The sequence below is a fragment of the Xiphophorus maculatus genome, chromosome 16 (assembly GCF_002775205.1).
Source record: "Xiphophorus maculatus strain JP 163 A chromosome 16, X_maculatus-5.0-male, whole genome shotgun sequence".
NCBI lineage: Eukaryota > Metazoa > Chordata > Actinopteri > Cyprinodontiformes > Poeciliidae > Xiphophorus > Xiphophorus maculatus.
In genome coordinates this window covers 3078076-3102658 of record NC_036458.1, presented here as the reverse complement: position 1 = coordinate 3102658, position 24583 = coordinate 3078076, and the positions used below count along the sequence as shown (strand labels likewise).

Genomic DNA, 24583 nt, shown 5'->3' with positions numbered 1-24583 from the left:
GTGGATCCCAGTCCAGTTCTGAGTCCGGTTCTGGTCCAAAGATCGATCGCTGCCTCGGCCCAGAACCGTTCCGGGATCCAGAGCTTTGACACCGCGGTCGGTCTCCTCCGTCCGCCGTGTCGCTGGTCTGAAAACTAAAAAAAAAAAAACTGTAAATATCTGAAGTGTGTAAATAAAAAACTATCGGAGATTCTATTTTATGTATGAACGGAGGGAGAGCAGCGCCACCTCAAGGAGAAAAACTTTCATTTGGTGTCTTTTATTTGTAAAACTCAGAAAGTTTAAGAAGACGATGAAACAGAGAAATTACAAAAATGAATTTATGACTTTATGAAATGTACAGAAATCTCTTCAGTTTGATGTTTCAGTTGTTTTCTATCTAAACTTTGTTTCTGTTGCTTTTTATTTGTACAGAAGTGGCTGTTTACATGGAAACGAATCCTTTTCTTCTGCGAATAATGTGATTGGAGGAGACGTGTGGCAGGGGGCGGAGCCTTACGGTTCAGATTATTTGATTTTAAATTATAATAGAAACGTTAAAGATACATTAATACACCATTTGAGCTTTACTTTATAAACTTGAAATAATTAAAATGAAATGATTAAAACAATACCAACAGAATTAGCTGGTACTGTTTGCTTAAGTTACTGAAAAATAATCTGTTAATTTCAGATAAATCAGATTTTGATCAAAGTTAAGAGAAATATTTTCTGAAAATTTAAATTTAGACAAAACGTAAAAAGATTTTTCTTTAACTTAAAGAATTTCCTCCAAAATGGGTTTTTTTCTTCTCTTCATTTTTAGTGAAGAAACTTTTGGTTGAAGAGGTTTTCATTAAACAATCAAAGAAAAATTCTGAATTTCAGTTGTGATAAAAACAAAATTTATTCATTTTAATTTAGATTTAATATTTTTTTAAAAAATAGGGGAAAAAAACCTTTAGTCTGTTTTTTTTTAATGGATTTAATTAAAGAAAAAAAGTCATTAGAATGAGAAACCAACAGCAATATGTTTCAGAGTTTTACTATTTTTTAAATAACATTAAATAAAAATATTATGTTAATAAGTAATGAATAATATTATATGTAGGTACATTGACTTTCAGGATTTTGATCATTTTGATTTTCTTTTACAATATTTTATCATTAATGTGATTTTATTAATTCACATTTAAACTAAAAGGATTACAATTATTCCAAGTTATTTAATTTATTTTTTAATTTCATAATTTACCGAAATTTATTTATTCAAAATTTCACACTTTCCCCTCTTGTTTCTCATTAATTGGATTAATTTGATTTTAGAAAACGTTGCTAATTTAGTTTAACATCAGTGATGAGTTGATGACCAGAATCGGAGAATTTCTTGGTGATTATTGATTATGGAGAACGTGACCCCGCCTCCTGCAGACGTCTCCTCCCTCTGCTGTCTCACTACAAACACTGAAATAAAATCTGGAGACAAAACAAAAACAACTAAAATCCGCCTCAGTTTGTTTTCCGGCCAGAAGGGGGCGCCATCAGCAAACTTCACAAACCTGCAGCGAAGCAGAAAAGAAAAAATAACATAAAAAAACCATAAAACTATGTGACAAAATCTGAAAAATAATCCGATTTATTCAGATTAAATCAGATTTATGGACATTTCTGGAAATAATTCAGAGTTTATGCAAGCGGTACCGTCTGACCCGCTTTAATAAGCCGCTAACAGGGAGCGGGTCACTCTGCTGACAGGCCGGACGGAACCGGGGACACATGAGGACAGTGAGGACGTGGGACACGAACCGACAACCCCAAACCTGAGAGCAACCTGAACCTGCAGCTCAGATGTTTGATTCCTGAAGGGACCAGTCAGGGTGGGGGGTATGTTTGGTTTGATGTGACCTGATTGGACCCCCTCCCCACCGACCGAACCTCCCCAGCATGCAGGGCTGCAGAGTGGACAGAACCTCACCCTGCCCCCTCCATGAGAGGAGTCTGCTTTCCATCCCTGATAAGGAGAAGGTTTATATTTAGTGGGGATTTGGGGGAAGGGTGAAGGACTGTTATATTTATCAGGTGAGGGTCATCTGGGTCTGGATCAGAACCGACAGTCAGCCCTGCTGGATTCTGGTTCTGCTCCCAGTTTAACCCGCAGCTTTAGGTTCTGATCAACCCAGTCGCCACCATAGCGACGGGGAGCGACATTGAATTATGGGTAGTGTAGTGTCTACACTCCTGACCAACTCAAAAGCTGTTTACCTGCTAAATTATTTCATACTTTTAGTTTTTCTTGGTTCCGATGGTTTAAAGTCACTTTTAAAGAAAGTTTTTCTTCAGTATGTAATCAAACACCAGGGCGCCAATCTAGCGGGCGCCAGAAGATGGCAGGATAATTATTCTAGCTCATTTTCGGTTTAACAGCTGTTTGTGCATTGAAAACCCCTATAATGTGTCTGCATACACCTGAGAAAATATTTAGCTGCGCCACCACACTGACAGCCAGCTGGCTGAAAGAAAGCTGCCATATTTTCCCTCAGAGATTTTTCTGTTTCAGCTCCATCCTGTTTGTGACTCTACTGGAGCAACCAGCCCCACTAATGAACCTGTGTAACAAAAAGATCATATTCTGAGCAAGAAATGCTAATTCCACGTGTTTTAGGAAAACGATTAGAAATGTAATCATAAATATTTTAGCTGCAGATAAAATAAATTCTTCGTTCATAAAAAAACCCAGAATCTATAGAAAGCTTATAGAGACTTTATGAAAGTTTGCAGAAGTTGCGTGTTTAGTAGTTTCATCTACATGGTTCATTTTTAAAGATTTATTTTAGTTATTAATTTTTTTAAGATAATTTTTAAAATCACGAATTTCTTACTTCCATGTTAAGAAATTTGGAAAATATTTTCTCGTTTTTCTTTCTCCGTTTGCAGCTTTTGGATCTTTGACAACAGCTTCTAAAACGGTCCAGTCAGTGACAGACAAACATGCACAAATGAGGGATCCGTCAGCGGCTTCCAGCTATTCAGAACCGAGCCCACGGACCGGCCCCGCCCTCACCCCGCCCGCGGTTCGGCCGCCATATAGAGCCGCTGTTCGGGTCTTCGGCCTCGGTGTCGCATCCCAGCCGCCGGCAACTCAACTTCACAAGTTCTCCTCAAGTCCCAGAACTCAGGTAGATATCGGACCCGGCACGTGAGGGTTCTGACCCTGCAGAAACATTTGAACTGGACCCGAACCGCTGCGTCCTGCGGGTTTTCAGCTTCACTAAAACTCTGTTGCATGAAGCGTTTGACGCGTTTTCCCTCCGTTTTTACAGGAATTCTTCATTATATTTGCAGAAAAATGTTTTTAGATTCTGGTTCGGATCAGGTGGAGAAAGTCTAGAAATTTCGGCGCTTTGATTCCGCAGAATCTCTGAACTTTATTTTGTCCAACATGCAAAATTCATTCATTCATCTCGAGAGTTTTTATTTGATTTTATTTGAAACTAGAATAGATCCGGAAACTTTCCAAAAATCCCAGAAATCCTGCAGCAGAAGTTGATTTGGTTCTGGTTCTGGTTCTGGTTCTGGATTCTTCGTCGTCCTTTTTGTTGCAGCTGCTTTCCGGATCGGATCAGCTGAACATTTGGAGGAAGTTTGGTGCAAAGTTTGATTTATTGTTGGCAGTTTCTTTTGAATGAAACTTCAAATTCATTTTTCCTTTAGACACAAAAACTGAACTTTATTTTTCAAAATCTGAACATCAGAGCTTGAATTTAACATTTACTTTTTGATTTTTCTTTAAATCTACTAATGCATGATTAATTATTCATAAATTCAAGATGTTTTTTATTTCTATGTTCTGGAGGTTCTGCTCCAGGTTCTAAGTGCAAAATCTCCTCAGTCTTTAAAAAATGTCCCTCTGCCTTTAAAACTAAAGTTCTGGGTTCACATTTGTGCAATATTTATCCAAAATGAAGCTGAATTTAGATGCTTTAAGTTCTGCTACATGTTTCACAATGAATCATAATTTGGCCAAAAAGCTGCAGAACCAACTATTTTTTGCAGATTTATCAGTTTTTTATTATTATGTGGTTTTTTTGTTGTTGTTGTATGGAATAAATCTTGCTTTAAACTTCCACACCAGAATGACACAAATCTCAGAAATATTTATTTTTTCTCATCATTACATTTGAAACTAAATATTTTTTGTTGTTCAAAATCAATCGCAAACATCTAAATCCGGTAGAACATTTATGTTTCTGTAAATATTTTATGTTTTTCTTGGTTTTAAAACCTAAAAACAGAAAAAAAATGGCGGCTCTTTAAAATTTCCGTTTCCTGCAGCAGATATTTACCAAACATTTTAACGGTTTTTACAAAAGTTGATGTAACTTTTGTGGCTCAGAGCGAGTTTTGATTCCCCCAGTCCTGTTTGTTTCTCCTGCCTGGAACCGGTTCTGTTCTTCCCGGTTTCTGATTTCATCTGGACCCGTCTGAAGGGTCAGCAGAACCCAAACTGGGATCCTAATAATACCCAGCAGGAGGTTAAACTGGGAGCCTCTCCCGCTGACCCTCAGCTGCTGCCGGAGTCACGACGACAAATACCAGCGGCTGTAAAATTAGCAACGTGTTTCCGGGTCCAGACAGAACCAGAAAGTGGACCCAAAACTTGGTCAGGTTTCTGATGAGGATGGATCTAAAACCAGACGATGGGTTTTTATTCCAGGATGCCCGGTGGATGTTTTTATTTTTATCTTTATTCCAGACTCATTAAGTTTTTGCTCTTTAATGGGTCAGACTTTTTGCAGCCGTTCTGAGATCCGGGTCCAGTTTGATCGTCTATATTGTAGATAGAAAAAGGGAGAAGTAAATTTCCGCCCTAAGAGTTTCTTCTGTTTTTGTTTTGTTTCTTTTCTTTTCTCTTTGTTTTTCAGCAGACTGTGTCGTTTTAACCCCGTGTTTCACTCACGCGAATGTTTCCAGCTGTGAATAAATGAGGTGCGTGTTTCTCTGCAGCCTCCTCAGCAGACATGGAGCGTACCTTCATCGCTGTGAAGCCTGACGGCGTCCAGAGAGGACTGTGTGGTGAGATCATCAAGCGCTTCGAGACAAGAGGCTTCAAGCTGGTCGCTGCCAAATTCGTCCAGGTGAGAAACAAAATGACGACCAGGAGGGAAACTAAGTACACCCCTGACCTGCAGCAGTGGGTTTGTCTCTTCAGCAGCTGGTGTTCAAAGTGAGGTCAGGGGGCCATTTGTGGTCCGTTGACTGATTTCATGCAGCCCTTCCAACTAAAATGCAAAAATAAATTAAATAAATTCAAACCAAACTGTAGCTTTTAAATTAAAATCTACTGATAAAAAATGTTGGATGCAACACAAAGTGATCATCTTTTCCAAGCTTTCTGGTTTCTGTTGTCATGGTAACTAGGAACACATTTACTCGTTGACTTATACTCTAAACTTTTTCATCAATATTAAGGAATTATTGGCTTAAATAAATCCCCTGTGTTTTGCTGAAAAGTTACTTTTCAGTTAGTTTTGTCTTGTGCACTAAGATATTTGCGCTAAAACCTAAACCCAAAATATTTGATTTAAAAGTAACATTTCAGCAACACATAGGAGCTTGTTTTAAGAATAATTCCTTAATAATAAATATATTTTTAAGTATTAGTTCCACTGGCAGATTATTTCACGTATAACTGGACATTTTTCTTATAAGTTATTTTTTCATCAATATTAACGAATTATTGATTTAAAAGAAGCTCCTATATCTTGCTGAAAAGTTACTTTTGTCTCATTTTAAGTGTACTAACATATTTGTAGTAGGAATGAGATCAAAAGTACTTGGTAGGAAATGTTTTTGCAGTGCAGATTGATGAGCAGCTCAAGTTGCTTCTCTGGTTTTTACCTCACCTTTCTGCTCCAGAGCAGTAAAAATGATGCTGATTGGTTAATGAATGTCTTAAATCATGTGTGATCAGCAGGGTGTACTTACTTTTTGTTGCGTTTCATGCGCAGGCCTCTGAGGACCACATGAAGAAGCACTACCTGGACCTGAAGGACATGCCTTTCTACGCTGGACTGTGCAAATACATGTCCTCTGGACCAGTCTTCGCCATGGTAACGCCAACACAAACATGGCCGCACATAACTTCCTGCTTCGTTTTTCCGTTGCGTCAGCAACCTCTTGACACCTGCTGGTCCTCAAGGCCTCAGCTGCTTCAGTCCAACAGGAAGCTGAGACACGGAGGACAGCTGCTTGTCCACAGAGTGTTACCATGGAGACACAGAGGACAGCTGCTTGTCCACAGAGTGTTACCATGGAGACACAGAGGACAGCTACTTGTCCACAGAGTGTCACCATGGAGACACAGAGGACAGCCTTGGTGCTCATGTTGTAATATTTAATGAGTCGTGTCGTTTCTCATTTCAAGAGTTTTGGTGTATCGTTGTCATGACACATTTCAGTTACTGATGCTAAATTTAAAAAAACTAATGAAACAGAACTGATAGTTTGATCGGAAATATTATTTTTGATATTTTCTCCACTTTTTGTTACACAAGAGCATCAATAAATATCACTAAATTCAAAAACATGATTCAATTCAGTAAAGTAAGTGAATCACACAGATTTCTTCAAGACATAAGTTGCATCTTGAAGAAGTCTGGGAATGTTTTTAAAGAATAATATTTGTGTTGGTGTCGTGTTTTCACCGTCCTGCAAAACTAGTAAATAGTTTTTTAAACACTAATCATCGTTATCACGGCATAAAATATAATATAGCGCGCTTGTGACCAGTTTATTTTTAGATGGTTTCTTTTAATTTTTAAAAACATTTAAATAACTTCATGAAGACCCGTTAGAGCCACGTTAAGTTTGAAGTTTATTTTTGAAGATCTCCTGAAATGTGAACCTGATTCAGACATTTGTGTTTGGATTTGTGTTTCAGGTTTGGGAAGGTCAGAGCATTGTGAAGCTGGCCAGGATGATGCTGGGTGAGACCAACCCCGCTGACTCCAAGCCCGGCAGCATCCGTGGAGACCTGTGCATCAACATCGGCAGGTGAGGAAACCATGGCAACGCCTCAAAACCTGCACAACGCACCAGGAAATGACGGCAAAGATTCAATATAATCAAAAACTTAACCACAAATGGGATTACTGAGGTCTGAGCAGAGGTTTGTTCTCAAGGAATATCCAGAGAAATGAGGGAAAAAGTCAAATTTAACGAGAACAAACAGCAAAAATAAATATTTAAACACATTTTTACATTAGAATCAATTTAAAAATATATTTTTTCTGATAAAAATATTTTTTACATGAATAAAAATTCAGAGTAAATATTACTGTCACCATTAGAACATTTCTGCATTTAGAAATAAAAATATATATGCCACACATTCCCAAAATACGGAAAAATGCATTAAATAAAATATAAAAAGAAAACATCTTATAAATGTGATACAGGTGAGAAAAATGAGAAATGCTTAAAATTAATCATTTCTAATACATTTTTTAAATAAATTATTTAATTAATTATAGTAAAATATTAAAAATACTTCACTAGTAAAAATAATTAGAAATGACCAATAATTATTTTTAGATTATTACTAAAAGAAAAAGTAAATACATCTTCAGGTTTTCATTTAAAAAAATGGGGGAAATAACTTATTCTTCTTAGGAAGAAACTTAATATTTCCAGACAGAATGGACCAGATAATGAAACTGTAAGTCACTGATCTGGACCCGACTGTGTCCTCAGGAACATCATCCACGGCAGCGACACCCTGGATAACGCCAAGATGGAGGTCGATCTTTGGTTCAAGGCAGAGGAGTTCGTCAACTGGACCCCCTGCTCTCAGGCCTTCCTGTACGAGTAAACCCCGCCCCCTCTGGAGCTCCGCCCACCCATCCACTAAACCCCGCCCACTCTACAGTCGATCCTCTACCTTGGTTTTTACCTGTTCCACCAAACATGCAGCACTGATCAATAAAGTCTCATGTTAACCACAAACTGTCTGAGTGTCAATGTTCAATCATATCACAGATATGATGGAAATAAACAGTAAAAAACAAAAAAAAATCACAGCATAAAGATCGTTCTACAATTTTAAAGTTCATTTGTGTCGCACATTTCAGCTGAAACGCAGGTAAAACATAAAAACGTAATAAAGTTATAAATTATGACACAGCAATAAATACATTTGATCAAATGCTATCATCAAGCAAATACACATGAAAAATATTGATCAATTTTCTAATTATTATGAATCAAAAGCAGCTCCAAACAGGTGGGATTTTAGTCCAGATTTAAAGGAACTCAGTGTTTCAGCTGTTTTACAGTTTTCTGGAAGTTTGTTCCAGATTTGTGGTGCATAGAAGCTGAATGCTGCTTCTCCATTTTTGGTTCTGGTTCTGGGGGCGCAGAACCAGAACTGGCAGGAAACTACAGATGAAAATGAACCTCAGTGGCTAAATCTGGAGTTCATTTTTACATGGTTGTTTTAACATCCTCATGTTGATTTATATGTACGGTCCCTTGTGAAATAAATTCAAATTAGAATTACATAAATACCCCATGGTATTTATGTAATTTTAAAATGGTAGTTAAAGAACTACCATTTTAAGTTTTTTTTAACTATTTAAAATAAAGATAAACATAAAATTTTATGAAAAGAGAATGGATCTTTATTCAGTAGGACGGGAAATGAGGAAAAAAATATCTTGATGAGGAAAAACAGCTCTAAAAACGTAACACTGCTACTTTTAGTGCCATTCTGTGTAGAAAGTCAATGCAAATATAATAGAAAAACTGCTAAAAATCTGCATTTGTTATTATATCTACATCTAAAAACATTAGTTAGTTCCTTAGCTTGCAGTTTGCAGATACCCGGTCTAGATCTTGCTGAGAATTTAGTCCTCTAATCCTGGAAATGTTCTGCAGGTGATAGAAGGCCGACTTTGTAACCGTCTTTATGTGACTCCGAAGGTTCAGGTCAGATGTCATCACTACACCCAGATTTCAGCCTGATCTCTAGTTTCTAGCTACAATAACAGAAGCAAGTATTAGTTCTACTGGCAGATTATTTTTTCCATGTTATAAGTGAAACAATCTGAGTATTTTCATCAGCATTAAGGAATCACTGACTTAAGACAAGCTCTTATATCTTGGAGAAAGTTACTTGTAATGTAGTTTTGATTTATTTTAAGTTTTCTAAGATATTTGCACTAGAAACTTGATAAATAAATGCTTGGAAAGTTTTTGTTTTTTGCAGGGCAGGTCATCTTATATAAGTTATTGCTGCTAAAATCAAGGAATGAGTCAATTTTGTTATCAAGCAACAGGAAAAAAACTCCTTCAAAACTGGACCAAACCTCTTAGAAACAACAAAAGCTGTTGCAGTGAATGAAATATTGCTGTGTTAATAAACACGGTCCTCTTGTTTACATGAGAGTTTCACCTGGGTTGCATAAATCGGATCATCAGCCTGCAGAGAGTCCGGCAGGTGTCCAGAACGGCGAGTGTCTGGTGTCAGCATGCAGCCCAGGAAGCTGTTTTTAGAAGGCGGGAGGGGGAAACTACACGTTTCTGGCAGAATATCAGTTATGCTGCGGATGCTGAACCATCAGCTGAATCCTATCCTCCCTCATCAGGGAAACACATCAGGCTCTGGTAGGTCTGGACTGCTGGTTGGCTGGCATGACTTTCCTTTTACAGGCAGATGAAATGAGGACAGAAACAGACTTGAGGCACATCCATGTGACTTTTATCTAAATGTGTCAACTATGATTTAGAGTTCAAGATCAGGAAGGAAGAACATTTTGCAAGATTTTTGTCCTGGTTTATCCTGCTGCCTTAGAACTCAGGACTCAGGCAGTTTGTTCAGTCTAAGATCCAGTTTATTGATAATAAAGGTCCAGGTGGCAGATTAATTATTTATGTAAACCAAATTAACAAAACCCTACTTAACCAATCCTTTAGAACCTCACAGAACCATGATGTTTGGTCTTCTTGGTGCATCATATTCAAATGTCCTTCATTTTCGCGCGTCGTAAGTATCGTAAGTGCGCCGCGGTACTCCGATGCTGTTTTGTTACTCATTCTGCTGCCAGTTGGCTCAATTTTGATGCGCAAGACGTAACCGGTAAAATCCGGTTTAGGATTTCCAAAATAAAAGATCCGGAAGTAGTTCATTATTTCTTGCGCGGCCCGGTACCAATTGGTCTGTGGACCGGTATCGGTCCGCGGCCCGGTGGTTGGGGACCACTGCTTTAGGGTATTTTCTGAGTACAAAGTTAATATTTTTTTATATTTTTCCAGTAGTTTTGAATTGGGCTAATCTTTGCCGTTACCAAGGACAACCACCGTGTACCTTCGGCACAATCAGAGCGAGAGGACCAATTATTCCGGTTCTGTAGAGTTGTGGTGTCCAACGTCAGCCTCCATGTTTACATGTTTCTGTGGCTCAATGCCTGAATCAAATCTGTGGTTCATAACCAGGTTTTGCAATGAGGGCCAATGTTAAACTGAAACCAAAATCATACATTTTTAAAACAAACTCTCCCCGCCTTTTGTTTATTGTAGCTTTTCAGTAATAAAGAAAACAATTTTAATTATATTAAAATGAACAAACTAGTTACATTTTTGATTAAATTGGACGTGTATGTCAAGACCAACAGTTTAAAAATTCCTCTAGTTGTTTTCTTGTATGAGAAGCAAGATTTACATTTGAGGAAAAGTAGATCAATGTTTGTTATTCTAGTTGCTCCAAAATTAACAAGAATGATAAAAAACTCGCTAATAAATGGGAATTTTTTTTTTGTGTCTAATATTTTCTTAAGATGTTATTTATTTGTAAAGATTGTTGAAAAATGTGTCCATCTGCATCAACCACCTTGCAGGCCAGATTTTCTCAATTTAACTCCCCAAATCCTTCAGAGGGCCACAAATGGCCCCCGACCCACACTTTGGACTCTCTAGTCTACAAAGTTTTATTCCCTGACTCGATACATGAAGTCTGTTCTGCATGGGCCGAGGTCAGTGGGTTGGACATGAGATCAGGAGACGCCCAGTTTGGTTTTGACTCGGTATCATCTCTTCTGACCCGGTAATAAATCACTGTGTTAGGATCCATTTCCAGTCCAGAAGGCATGTTAAGGAGCGCCAATGATTTATTGAGCGAGGATGAGGAGAAACTAACGAGCAGCTGCTCTAATGAGAGGAATGAGGTGGAACCAGGTTCTGCACGTCACATTTCTCTGGTCCGACCAGAACCGGATAGGACGGATCCTAGATCCATGTTGGTAGAAAATTCCAACTCTAAAACGTGAATATTTATTTAAAAAAAAAAAAACAGTTCTCATCATTCATGCATGGATGAATATATATTCTAGCAGACTCTTGAGATTTTCTTTTTATTGCATAAAGTCATTAATTTCACATCTAGATGAAATATTTCTTCACAATCATGCTGCCAAAAATTGCACAACGTATAAAAACCTTCATCAGAACATCAACACACGACTGTAGTCAGACAGTTACAGCTGATCCAGATCTGTTTGTCATCTTCAAACCTTCGAACTGATGGGGAATCAAGAAAAGTTCACAACAATCCACGAACATCAACAGATTCTTCTGAAAATGATTCTTTTCTGAAGATCTTCAGCTTTATTTTCACATTTAACAGCATAGAGAGCAGAGGTCGACCCTCAGAGGGCTGCTGGGGAACCAGGATGTCACACAGGAGAAGCGTCTCATGACCTCTGTGCTGTAAAAGGACTCATCTACTGTTCAGACTGCAGTTTTTATATTTTTAATAAATGAAATCAGAAAGATTTCCACGTGTTTGAAATAAATACTTAACACTTTTAGGTAACATGAGTAAATCAGTCCAAAACTAGACCAAATTGTTCTGGATTTATCGCCTGAACTGCAAAAACACAAAAGTGTATCCAGTGTTTTTGGTCTAGTTTCTAGTGCAAATATTTTATTTCACTTGAAATAAGAGAAAAGTAACTTATAACCATCTTTTCACCAAGATATAGGAGCTTGTTTTAAGTCAATAATTCATTAATGTGGAAGAAAAAGTGCTAGTTCCACTGGCAGATTATTTCACTTATATTATAACATTCTGTTATAACTACAACTTTTTAATCAATATTAATGAATTATTTACTGAAAACACGCTCCTATATCTTGCTGAAAAGTTAGTTTTATCTCATTTAAAGTGTACTGAGATATTTGCAGTAGAAACTAAACCAAACTACTTGGTAAGATTTTGAGTTTTTGCAGTGTGATCAGTTCTCAGAGCCTCTGAGGTCATTCTGATACATTTCCTGTGGGATCGAACTCTGCTCGATGAGGAACTGGTCCAGTCCGACACGCCGGCGTCAAAGTGACGAGGAAGACCTTCAACATGTTCAGCTCTTAGAAAATCCGACATATTTATAAAAACACAAGCTGAGGGCGCAGAAATCCTCCCAGAAAGAGCTTCAAATCCTCCACATAAAGCACCAGGACACATGATTGTTTTCTCACAACAGAAACCAGTTGGCACTGGTTCCGGTTCTTCACGTTAAACTGGGAGCCGGGCCCTGGTTTACCGACAGACAATCGATGAGATGAGAGGAAGCCTTTTTCTCCCAGGAAAAGAAGATTCAGACATTCGTTATGAGCAAATATAAAAAAATGTCACTCGCTTCTTTTAAAAATGTAAATTTTACGGAAGAGTTTAACTGCCAGAACTTGGAAATAAATTTAGGAAAAGCAAAAATGTTAAAATCTCGTTATAATGAGAGTTATATGACTTATAAACAAAATATATCAAGTCGTAATCTGTTATATCTCGTTAAAATGAGAAACTTTGCTATAACAAGAAAATGAAATGCAAATTGTTAAAATGAGAATGTTTCTTCTTCTAACAAAATGAAAAAAACGAGTTTCTCATCAAAAGTGAAGCAAAATTTGTCCGTTATAACGAGATATAAAACGCGTCTTTCTCGTAAAACTCATTTTAACAAGATACTGCTCCTGAATTTATTTCCAAGATTATGGCAGTTAAAAGCTTCCATAACATTTGGATTTGCTAAATAAAAATGAGTAAATGTAAACTAGAATAATGAATAAATCCAGTTCCCTGCATTCTTTTTATTTCTCTTTTTTTTCTCTGACAAAAAAAGGAACAACATAAAAATATTACTGACCAAAACAAATGTAAGTTTTCCTTTGGAGAAACTGGCTTCCATTTTTACATTTAATTTAAATTTTAGGCCCAAATTCTGACATTTTTTACTAGAATGTAAAAATAAATGTCTCATAAAATCAGTTTAATTCAATCTATAAAACCTTCAGAGCTTCATGAAATGCAATAGATTTATTTTCTTCTAGAAAATGCGACGTTTAACGTTACAGACGCAGAATTCAACTTTTGAACTTTGAGTTCATCTTCTGCATGAATGAAAACAGAAACTTCCTTCACTGACCATCAAAAACACATCAAACTTTACATTTATAATGTTTTATATCATGGACGCCACACGGACCGAACAGGTAATAAAATGTTAATTTGTTAAACTGTTAGAATAAAGTATTTCTTCTTAAATCAAATATATTTTTGTTAAAAACTGTTTAATCAAATTAAACCATTTTGTTCTGCAGCTTATTTAAATTCTGGTTTCTGAGGTATCCGAAGAATTTCAGGAGATTGTTGATATTTTTAAGGTTCCAACTTTAAAGATAAATTTGCTTTATGTCAACATTTTCTTCTATTTTTTGCATATTTAATTTTCACTTTTGTTTTAGAAATTTAAAGAGAAAAGAATCTCATAAAACTTATTAAATATTTTCTAACCGTAGTTAATATATCTGCTTTTCATATGATACTTTTTTTTTCAAATTTAAGAGGCTACTTTTCTGCAACATAGAGGTTACCGTCCCATAACTTGAATTTAATCTTCCTGTAACTTAGACGTTACCTTCTTCTAATTTAAAAGTTACTTTTCTGTAACTTCAGTGTTACTTTTTGAACCTTTGAGGCTATCGTTCAGTACCTTACAGGTTACATTAATGTAACTAAGAAGTTCCCCTCTGATAACTTAAAAGTTAGCTTCTTGAACCTTAGAGGTTACCTTCCTGTAACTTTGAGGTTACCTACTTCTAATTTAAAAGTTACTTTGTAACATAAATCCTACTTTCCTGAACCTTAACGGTTACCGTCTTGTAACGTCAATGCTACTCTTCTGTAACTTAGAAGTTACCTTCTGAACCTTAAACGTCACCTTCCTCTAATTTAAAAGTTACTTTTATGTAACTTCAGTGTTACTTTTTGAACCTTTGATGCTATTGTTCAGTACCTTACAGGTTACATTAACGTAACTAAGAAGTTCCTCTCTGATAACTTAAAAGTTAGCTTCTTGAACCTTAGAGGTTACCTTCCTGTAACTTTGAGGTTACCTACTTCTAATTTAAAAGTTACTTTGTAACTTCAAGGCTACTTTTCTGTAACTTAAATGTTACCTTCTGAGCCTTAGTGGTTACCTTCCTGTAACTTTGAAGTGACCTTCCTGTAAGGCAGATGCAACGTCCCCTTTTTGGGGTACTTTTCTGAAATATGGAGGTTATCTTTCTGTTACTAAGGGGGTTATTTTCTAAAACTTACATCATATCTCCTCACAGCTTAGAGGTGACAAATACAAAATGAGCTAATGGCTACTGAAAACTCATTAGTATTATAAAGTCTCTTTCAGTCAGAGTACCTGTTATAATTGAGCTGTCCTCTTCCTACCAGGTTAAAAAGTCGCCTCATATTAAAGTGTAGTTCATGTGAAATATCAGCTACAAAAAGTAAATCCAGTTATCAAAATTTAAAGTTATGGAAAGAAAGATGTAATTTCCAGGATACCCTTCAAATTTTCTCTCCTGTTGGAAATATCAAAGGCAAAAAAAAGTTTTAAATAACACTTCACGAGATTCACGCATTGTCCTGACAGCACCCGAATGCATCATGTCAATCAGCTTAAATTTTCTTCTTTCTCAGGACGTTTTGGTTCAGAAGAATAAAAAGTCGGAGGGTTTGTGGAAGGAAACCAATGAGGTGAAGCAGGCGGCAGTTAATAGTTCATCACAGTAAATGGTTCGATGGTAAAGATGCAAAGTTTACTGATCTTTGCTGGCCAGGAAATCTCGGGATGACCCGTTGGTTTCCGACGCCGCTCGCTGGAATGAGGAATTCGTTCCTCCTGTGTTGTTGTGGATCTCCATCTGCAGACCTGAAGACACAAAGTTACTATCAATCAAGTCCAGTTACTCCGAAAAACACGTTGACCATTAGAATAACCGCTGACCGCTCGGTCAGCGCTGGAGCGCCAAAGCTGGTTTAGACGGTGCTTACCTGCCCCGCCCTCCGCGTCGGGGTCGGCGGACGGCGGCTGGGCGGCCGAGGCCGGAGGGGGCGGCGACGGGTAGTCAGGCGGCGTCTCGTTCTCGTCTCCCGATAGGTTCCTGGGAACTCCCGTTACCATGGAGCCGGAGAGGCTGACGGGGCGCTTAGCAACGGGTAACTTCCTCTCTGGGAGACAGTCGGATAAACATTTTTAGATTTATATTGTTCAAACAGCAGGTGAAGGCGACACAAATTCAATTTTTCTCAACCAAAACAAAAAACAAAAAAGGACTTGAGCAACTTCCATATGTGGAACTAAATTGGATTTGATTGTTTTTAAAACGTTTCGGTCACTTTATACATCTTTTATGTCATTGATGCGACACATGCGTCATAATTCTGCACCAGAAGAAGCCAGACGCTGTAAATCAAGATGTAAAAAATGTCTGAAAATTATAATTATTATGAACTTATAGCGCGTCGCATCCTAATCACGGCTCTGACTTCACATAAAAACAAACTTCTCTACAGAAGTTGCAGGAAATTCTCCACTAAAGGCAGATTGCTGCTTTCCTTTTCGTCTTGTTTTGATCTTTGATCCTGCTTCCATGGTTAAAGTTGATCCATAAACGGCTCAGTCCATCATCACTTCCAGAAACAGAACACTGTTGTGTCGCAATAAGCAATAAATCCATTAATCACGTAATAAATTAAAACAAAATTTGAACAATTTATCGTTTTTCTCTATTCTTTCTCTCAACCTAAGAACTGGATGATAAAAGTCTTTAGTCTGGTTCTTTGGTCTCAACTAAACCTTTATTTGAAGGAGAATTTTATTTACAGAGACCTCATAATTCATTTTATTTGTTGTTCTGTTTATTTATTTTGGATATTTAAAATGTTTTCCAGTTCCAGCGTTAAATGTTCATTAGAACTTAAAGTTTATTGATCTTTGAGAATGTGTTCTTGCATCATATTAGTTGAAAATAGTCTCAAAACAACAATATTATTGTTTATCGCACTAAGTCATCATCCAGCAAAATTTGTTATGGTGACAGACTTAAGTTCAGAGAACCAAATCTGTAAAACTTCCATCAGTGGGAATAAAAATCGATTCATAACAACCTACTTTTCTTCTGTCCTCGGTACTGCTGGGACTTCCTCCTCTGTTTGGATCCGGCAGACTGCAGATCTCTGGACCCTGAAGCCAACAAACGCCTGGGTTAGCATTTTGGGTTAGCATGTTGCCTCAGCCCCCCCCACCAGGTGAGGGTTACCCGCGGTAACGGCTGGCGGCTGTAGCTGGTACCCGGTCAGCTGGCACCAGCCCACCGGGTACAGGTCCGGGGACTCGCAGTCCACCCACTGGTCGTACTCGTCTTCCCAGCCGTCGAAGTGGATCCGCAGCAGCCGGTGGACGATCCTGGTCACCGTGGCGACGCAAACAAGCCGCGGCTCCATGAGGTCCACGGCCTCCAGCTTCATCCCAGGACGGAAACCGTGGTTCGGGACTTCCTGTTGGAGCGAAGAGAGGGGAGTTTAAACGCTCTGCCTGGTTGGTAGACGAGTCGTCACGGCGTCTCCACCGTCCCTGACGGGTTCTTCTGGGTTCCTGTGGTTCTGAGAGTATATTCTGCTGCCAAACTAACCACAAAATTAAAATAATCTGTTCCATTGGTAATGTGCTTCAAAATCAGAAATTAGTCCATGGGTAAAGTTTAGTGGAAGGATGATCATAGTGTGCAGCCACTTTTCAGGAGTCAGGCAAAAAAAAAAAAAAGTCAAAAACAAAGTTTTGTCTTTGTTCTTCTGCAAATATCTTGGTACACTGTAAATAAGACAAAACTAACTTAAAAGTAATTTTTCAGCGAGATACATCAGCTGGTTTTAAGACAATAATTCCTCAATACGAATGAAAAAGTTCTACTTCCATATTATTTCACTAGGAAAAAAAATCTTGTAATAAGGTATAAAAAATGTGGCACATTCTGCAGATTTTTCATTTAACCACTTAGCCTTATTATGTACAACATTGAAAATATTTTTAATATCAACATGTGAACTTTAGCAGATGCTTATTTTAATAATCGATTAATTATTCATTAGTTCAGAATCCATCAGTTTTTGGTCTGACCTTGTTGAAGAGGTTGACCGGAGCGGCCACTGACTTGCTCTCCTTCAGATACTCGAACCACCTGAAGGGAAGACCGGCGTAGCCTGAGGAGGAGAAACAGGCGGAGCGTCATCCCTGATCTCACTGGACGCTTCCAGGATATTCCAAAACTTTCCAAATCTACCTCCTAACCATCTTAAGAGGTTTTTAATTTACAACTTTTCCAAGAACTTCTCGTTTACTTCCCAATATTAATGTTCTGTCCTGAACGTGCGGAAACTTTTCATTCCAACTTTTCCAATCAAACATTTTATCAAGAATTTGAAAAAAAAAAATCTTCTGATTTCTTCAAACACTTTGGGAACAAAATACTACACTGCAAAAACACAAAATCTCACTGAGTATTTTTATTTAGTTTACTGTGTAAATGTCTTACTACACAGGAAATAAGACAAAACTAATTTACAAATAACTTTTCAGCAAAATATAGGAGCTTGTATTAAGTCAATAATTCCTTAATATTCATGAAAAAGTTCTAGTTCCTTTTGCAGATTATTTCACTTTATGAAATGGGGGAAAAAATTGTAAGTGGAAAATCTGCCAATATTAAGGAATAACTGAGCTTGTTGAAAAGTTACTTGTAAGTTAGTCTTCTATTTTTTCAAGTGTACCAAGATATTTGCAGTACAACTAAACAAAATTGCTTGGTAAGATTTTGTGTTTTTGCAGTGTATTCCTTAGTTTCTGTTATTTCCAAGTTTTCCGAAACCATCCGATTTAACAGGATGTTAAACCTGCAGCTGCAGGAAGCCGGACGTACCTCTGGGGGGCGTCAGCTCGATGTTATTGATCTCACAGAATCCAGCGGGGAAGATGGACGGAGACGTGGAGTGATAACAGAACCAGTCGGAACCATCGGCTGCTTCCGAGCCGTCGATGCCGATCATCAGGTATCCGTCTGCCAGAACCTGCGGGAGGCGACGGAGGCTGCAGGTCAGGCGGAGAAGTTTGAGTCGCCGTCTGAGCGGGACGGACTCCTCCTCCTCACCTTCCTCACTGTGGCCACGCAGATGGCAGACAGGTTCAGCGGGTCGATGGCCTCCAGCTTCATCCCGTCCTGGAACCAGAGTCCGGTCTGATCCACCTCCTTCACCTGAGGGAGACAGAGGACATCGCTCTGAGGTTAACAGGTGTTAAACTGCCCCCTGGTGGTCAGAAGATGGAATAGCCTGATGTAATGACCGTGTATGAGGGATGCAACTAATGATTATCTTAGCAATTATTCTGACGATTAATCGATTAATTGGACAAAAGAATTGGCACATTCTGCAGATTTTTCAATTAACCACTAAAGCATTTTTATACAATATTAGGAATAAATAATTAACAAATAATTCAATTCTATTTTTAAAATAAGAAAATAAAATTTTCTTTGTTTTGAAACGGTTTGAAATCACAATTAATCGTTTTAGGCCCAATTAAAATCAGGTAAATTAGTGAAAAAAAAATCCAGAAAATCTGAGAATTTGTTTTAAAATACGTTCTAGCAACTTTCAGCTTAATAAGAGAACAATTTTAAAAGGCTGCAGAAGTAAAATATGGTTAAAATCGATTTTATAATCAATCAATTTTACATCTAAACAGGTTTAAAATGCATGAAAAACAGCTGAGCCCAGCTGAGGCTCACCTTGGCAAACAGCTGTCCAGGAGCGTCCATCTGTCCGTCCAGCTTCCTCGTCCCGTCTGAAAACAGAAACACACACCTTCACCCTCCGTCTGTCCCTCCCTCCTTCCTCCACACCGCCGGACTTAAGCCACGCCCACCTGATCGTTTGAAGCGGTGTCCGATGGAGCGGGACCAGCCGATGCTGTGGATCAGCGGGCTGTACATGTGACACCAGAAGTCGTCCGTCCCGTCGTCGCATTCCTCGTAGATGAGGCGCAGCCGCCCGCCGATCACCTGCAACGACACGGTCGTCATGGAGACGGAAACGCCCCAACCATCCGACCGGGCCGACCCTCACCTGCTCCACCAGAGCCACCCGAGTCCGACACAGGTGGGTCTTATCCACCACCTCCACCCTCATCTGCTTCTTGAAGGGGAACTGCATGCTCTCCTGCACCTGGAGGAGGAAGAGGAGGATGAGGAAGACAACGTCAAGCAGCGGTTTCTTCCCCCAGACTGTCTCAGATCAATCAGTCAAGTTTGCTTTTACAGCACATTTCACTAATAAGGCAGTTCAAAGTGATTCATATGACAGAAACACAAAAACCAACAATTGATTTCAGTTTGCTCCTGAATACGTTTTCCGTGTTTTTAGATCAGGTTTGAGCGTTACATAAAGTTTGTGCTGTTTTTTGAAGATCAGGGCCACTGAGTCGAATCTGCAGGAAAATTTACTTCTTCAGGATTCATACAAATCCAGCACATCAAATCAGTTTTGGAATATTTCTTTTTATTTACCAACATTTATGCTTCATACTTGTAATCTCAGCACGATAAAAAAACACCAGTTAATTTCTTATTAAATCCAATTTGGCTCATTTATAATTTTGCTGATATTCAGATGTAGCTATCGCAGTTTTCAGATTTAATCTGTGCACAATCGGTAGTTTAATCCTTAAAAAAATAATAATTTCCATAATGATGGAAGCTGAATGAGCAGAACCGAACTGAAAGCCTCTGATTCATGGGTCACCTTCGATGAGAAGTCCGGCGGCAGAGTTTTGGACCCGGTCAGTCTCTTAATGAGGAAGGTCTTCCAGTTGGTGAACCTGTGCAGGATGGCTGCAGACAGAAAAACGTCAGCCAATCAGAAATCAAACCAAACGGGTCGGTCTGCAGCAGGATACCGCCCAGGATCGGGTTCGTCAGAACCGTTTACTCACTCTGAGGAGGAACCAGAGGTTTCCCTCCGGCCGCGCACCAGCCCACCGGGTGGATGTCCGGCACGCACAGATTCAGCCAGAAGTCCCTGGTGGAGTCGCTGTCGAAGCCCTCATAGCGCAGCAGGGCCTTAAATCCTGCAGGAGGAGCCAGAACCAGTCCGGTTAAACCAGAACCTCGCCAGACGAAGGCTTAGACGGATCAGCTGAGCTGTGGGTGCTAACCGGCTAGCTTGATGATGCTGGCGATCCAGTAAACCTTCATGGGCAGACCGCTGTCGGTGTTCGGGACCTCGACCCGGACTCCTTCACCGACGCTGCCCCACGACTTCCCCATCAGAACCTGGACAGACGAAGCGTCAAAACTGGGCTGGAAGCAACGAAACCTCCTTCTCCAGGCTGAATTTATTCGTTTTCTTCAGAAGGAATCTGTTGGAATCTGACGAGATCCACTTTTATCAGGATCCAGTGAGGAATGAAAAGAACTCACTGGACCGACCAACACTCCAAAACAACAGTGAAGTCCAAAGAACTTGGTGGGGGGGGAATAACACAAAGGTTAGGAAAAAAAAATTTGCACCCATTTCTGAACAGTTTTTTATTTTAAGGCTGATGAAAAAATGCTGAGATCTGTTGACTTTATGTGAGTTTCCAGAAAACTGGAGGGACTGATTGGTCTAATTTAGCATCTGGAGTCTAGAGGGCCACATAAAAAACTACGGCGGCCACATTTGGCCCCCGGACCTCGAGTTAGACGCGTGTAGAGGAAACCAAGATGGAGCTGAGGAGATGAACTCACGTGTTTGAAGGAGCTGACCGGCGCTCCCGTCACTTCTCCGTCTCCAAGGTAACGCCCCCAGTCAAACACGTCCACAGAGACTGCAGGACGCACCGCCAGCGTTAAAAAGCCGCCATGTTTGTGATGATGATGATGAGTGAGGAAGGTTCTGCTGCTACCCACCGCTCTTTCTGGCGCCGCCCTGCTGGCTGGACTGGTGCTGGGCGTACGCAGCCAGTTTGGTCATCAGAGGCTGTTTCTGCAGAACTTTGGCCTTCTTGGTGGGCGGCTTCCCCTTTCAAACACACAGGAGGCAGATCAGAGCCTTCCCAGGTTCTGGAAGGTTCTGATCGGACTGGGTCGGGCTCACCTGCAGCCTGGCCAGGATGCTGGCCTTCTTGGAGTTGGAGGAGAAGCTCCTGGAGCAGGAGACGCTGCAGAAACGCTTGGTTTTACTGTAGAAAGCGTCCCGGACCCCGATCATCCCGCACATCTCACAGGTGGCTAAAGAACAACGACGGAGAGAAAAACTACTACGAAGAAAAACTACCACCTGCTGAGGTCCGCTACCTCATTGGTGCCCAAACTTTCTGCATCATGGCCTCCAATCAGCATTAGCTTCTGGCTGGGGAATCCCACAGACAAAATATGCAAACAAACATCAGCTTTCAGAATGTTTTCTATCACTTTCACTCACTTTCCGATAATTAAATGCCAACTCATACCTTCTAATTTCAGTTCTTAGATTTTTGTGCAGCAGTGTCCTCCATCGTCTTATTTCTTGACAGAAATGTTTCCATTCTGGGATTGCTAAGCGAAGCAGCTTGATAAATCTGACTCCCAGCCAGCCAGAAAATGAACATGGAAAATAACATTTAAATAAGTTATGTTACCTTTAATATTATAATGATTGAAAAAGGTACAATGGAGTAATAGAGCCATACTAAGAAAAAAAAATATTTAAAAAATGCAAGATAAAGTCATAATGTTACAAGAATAAACTTGTACGAGAATAAAGTCGTAATATTATGACTTTATTCTCGTAAATTTGACTTTATCTCATAGTTTTATTTAGTTTTCTTTTCTTAATGAGGCTTAATACTCTGTCTTAAAAACATTTTTGATTCTAATAAAAAACGTATTAGATTTTTTTATTTTTGCCTTTTTTTCTCCCAAAGTTGTGGCGCCCCCTGGTGGAAAGACAATGCGCTAAATGGCCCTGACGTTTACAACCAATTTACTCTAATTAAATACTCCCACCAAAAACAATGTGGTGCTTAATTGGTTTGAGGTTTTTGGGAAATTGCTGCAACTGATATTAAACGGAAATAAAGTGTGGCTTGTTTATTTAAAATTATTATTATTTTATCTTATCTACTGTATCTATAATGCTTGAGAACAAAGTTTTAGTTTGTGGAGACTCTTCTGACTGACCCATGCCTGCCTTGCCGTCAGGGTAGGTGTACACCTGTCCGTTGGTCTTAATGAGCATCAGGGAGGAGGAGGAGGATGAAGAGGTGGTCAGTTGATGGCCGACCCCACCCACGCCGAAGTCTTCGTCCTCGCTGTCCTCTGGGCTGGACGCGGCGCTGCCGGCGCTGGAGTCTGAGCTGCAGCTGCTGCGGTCCTCCTCCAGGCTGTCCAGCATCCCAAAGGAGTCCTGCCGCTTCCTGGACGGACGCTCCATCTGAGGACAGACACACGATAAGAATACAAGGCAAAACAGAAACCAACTATCAAGAGAAAAGGTCCTTCCTTAAAGCTGCGATGGATCCAGAGAACAAAGAGCAGAGAGGCAAGGAAGTTCAAACCCTCCATCCATCAAGAAGCTTATCCCCAACTTCAACATCTCTACTCAGATTCCAACCATAGAGCCAGATAGAGATTTAAAGAGGATAAACGTGTGGATTTGTTTTTCCAACATCTGGTAGAGAGAGTGGAGAGAGGTTTGGGAATGTTATGATGGAAGGAAATCTTCCACAGTTGCTTCACATGAAATTTAAAGTTGAGGTTGGAAGGTTGTGGCAGATTCACGCTGTAGAGGAGGGAAGTAGAGGGTAGGACCGAGTACTAACCCCTGAGGGATACCACAAGTGAACATCCTGTTCTGTTTGTGCATTTAGATCTGGAAAAATCTTAAATATTTACAGCTAAAGCAGCTTCTATTTCTTTCAGTCTCAGCTCTATGGATTGAGAAGTTCCTCTAGTATAATAAAGAACAATTTTCCAGGTTTTCTTTGGATTTTGGAAGCTTTTTCCCCTTCAGTTTTTGAAGCTGACCATGTTTTTAGTTGGATTTTTTGGATCAGTCAGGTTCCTCCCTCTCTAACACTTTTGGTCCCATCGGTATGATTTATTTTAACCTCATCAGATGTTTAGATCTGTCAGACATCTGCAGCTCATTAACATCTTAATGATCAGATCTTGTTTCTTCAGCTCTGCACTGCGGTGCTCAGACTCTGCAGGACACCACACCAGACTCCCTTCAGTATTCCTCTAATTCCAGCTTCCTGCCGGTTCTGAATCCAGCTCCAAGGTTCTTGAGCTCAACTCGCAGCTTGGTTTCACTCATCTACACTCATCGCTTTATTCGGCATGCATGACCCCACTCTGTAACGGCGGTATGTGTAGGAATCAGTCTGTCGGTATCGATCATTGCTGCTCTCTAGAGAAGCGGCTCGAACAAGCATAACAAAGCGGGAACAGAGGTCTGTCTCCGGGCAGAGGGTGGAAGGGACTCACCGGGTCTCTGGGGGTCTCCATGGGGCCGGATCCCGCACAGGAGGCCGCTGTCTGGATCGCCTCAGCCCGCAGGAAGGCAGGTTAAAACCTAGCGGCAGACATAACAACACAATTAGCACAGCGCTGAGGCTGAATGCTGAACGCTGATTGGCTGCTGGCTCCGCTTCGTGTGTGGAGTTCAGATAAGGCGGCGATGCGTCCACCGCCCCCTGCTGGACAGATTCAGAAGCGCAACAACAAAACAGCTCCACAGCTTTCTGCTGCGGCTGCAGAAAACCATACGAGGGAGTAATAGGGCCAGACAAAGAGAGAAAAAAATTACGAGAATAAAATTAGAATATTATGAGAATGAATTTATAATATCAGTAGAATAAAGATGCTATATTACCAGAAGAAAGTCGTAAAATTGCTAGAAAATGTCATTTTAATGAGAGCAAAGCCTCCATTTAATTATCAAAATTTGGTGTGTCTGAGTGGTTGTTTCTTCGAAATAGTCATTTGCTAACAAGATGCTCAACATTCCTAATTTTATTTGTTTATTCTTAACCATTTTTGGTCTAGTTATCAAAAAACTGTAATTCTCCTAATATTTCAACTTTATTCTCTGAATACTACGACTTTATTCTTGCAGTAATGTTCTTACTTTAATTTAATTTTTTTTCTTAACACTCCATTGTCGTACAGAAACGTAAATATCACATTTCTTGCAGGTATT

General features: G+C 39.5%; 2 protein-coding genes across 5 annotated transcripts; one reads left to right on the top strand and one right to left on the bottom strand.

The window, feature by feature from the left end:
- Window positions 1-3050: 3050 nt before the first annotated feature.
- On the top strand, window positions 3051-7983 carry LOC102235047 (nucleoside diphosphate kinase B-like). The gene is made up of 5 exons (XM_005803174.2): window positions 3051-3155; window positions 4984-5114; window positions 5988-6089; window positions 6920-7032; window positions 7732-7983. The coding sequence occupies exons 2-5, from the start codon at window positions 4998-5000 to the stop codon at window positions 7847-7849; spliced, it is 450 nt and encodes a 149-aa protein (XP_005803231.1). The 5' UTR covers window positions 3051-3155; window positions 4984-4997; the 3' UTR covers window positions 7850-7983.
- Window positions 7984-13280: 5297 nt separating this feature from the next.
- Window positions 13281-24021, bottom strand: LOC102219492 (MBT domain-containing protein 1-like). 4 transcript variants are annotated; one of them, XM_014470293.2, is made up of 18 exons: window positions 23869-24021; window positions 22561-22813; window positions 21497-21630; window positions 21310-21421; window positions 21148-21227; window positions 20574-20691; window positions 20352-20486; window positions 20162-20250; window positions 19487-19585; window positions 19287-19422; window positions 19150-19205; window positions 18511-18615; window positions 18283-18430; window positions 17484-17566; window positions 16627-16864; window positions 16479-16550; window positions 15359-15535; window positions 13281-15236 (listed from the first exon to the last, which is right to left on the bottom strand). In XM_014470293.2, exons 1-18 carry the CDS (start codon window positions 23887-23889, stop codon window positions 15124-15126), a joined length of 2169 nt encoding a protein of 722 aa, XP_014325779.1. In that variant the 5' UTR covers window positions 23890-24021; the 3' UTR covers window positions 13281-15123. The 4 variants fall into 4 exon arrangements, with proteins under 4 accessions (XP_014325779.1, XP_023205129.1, XP_023205131.1 ...); XM_023349361.1 differs by having other exon boundaries at window positions 21310-21415; XM_023349363.1 differs by lacking the exon at window positions 23869-24021 and adding an exon at window positions 21852-21959 and having other exon boundaries at window positions 21497-21751; window positions 22561-22650.
- Between the last annotated feature and the right edge of the window lie 562 nt (window positions 24022-24583).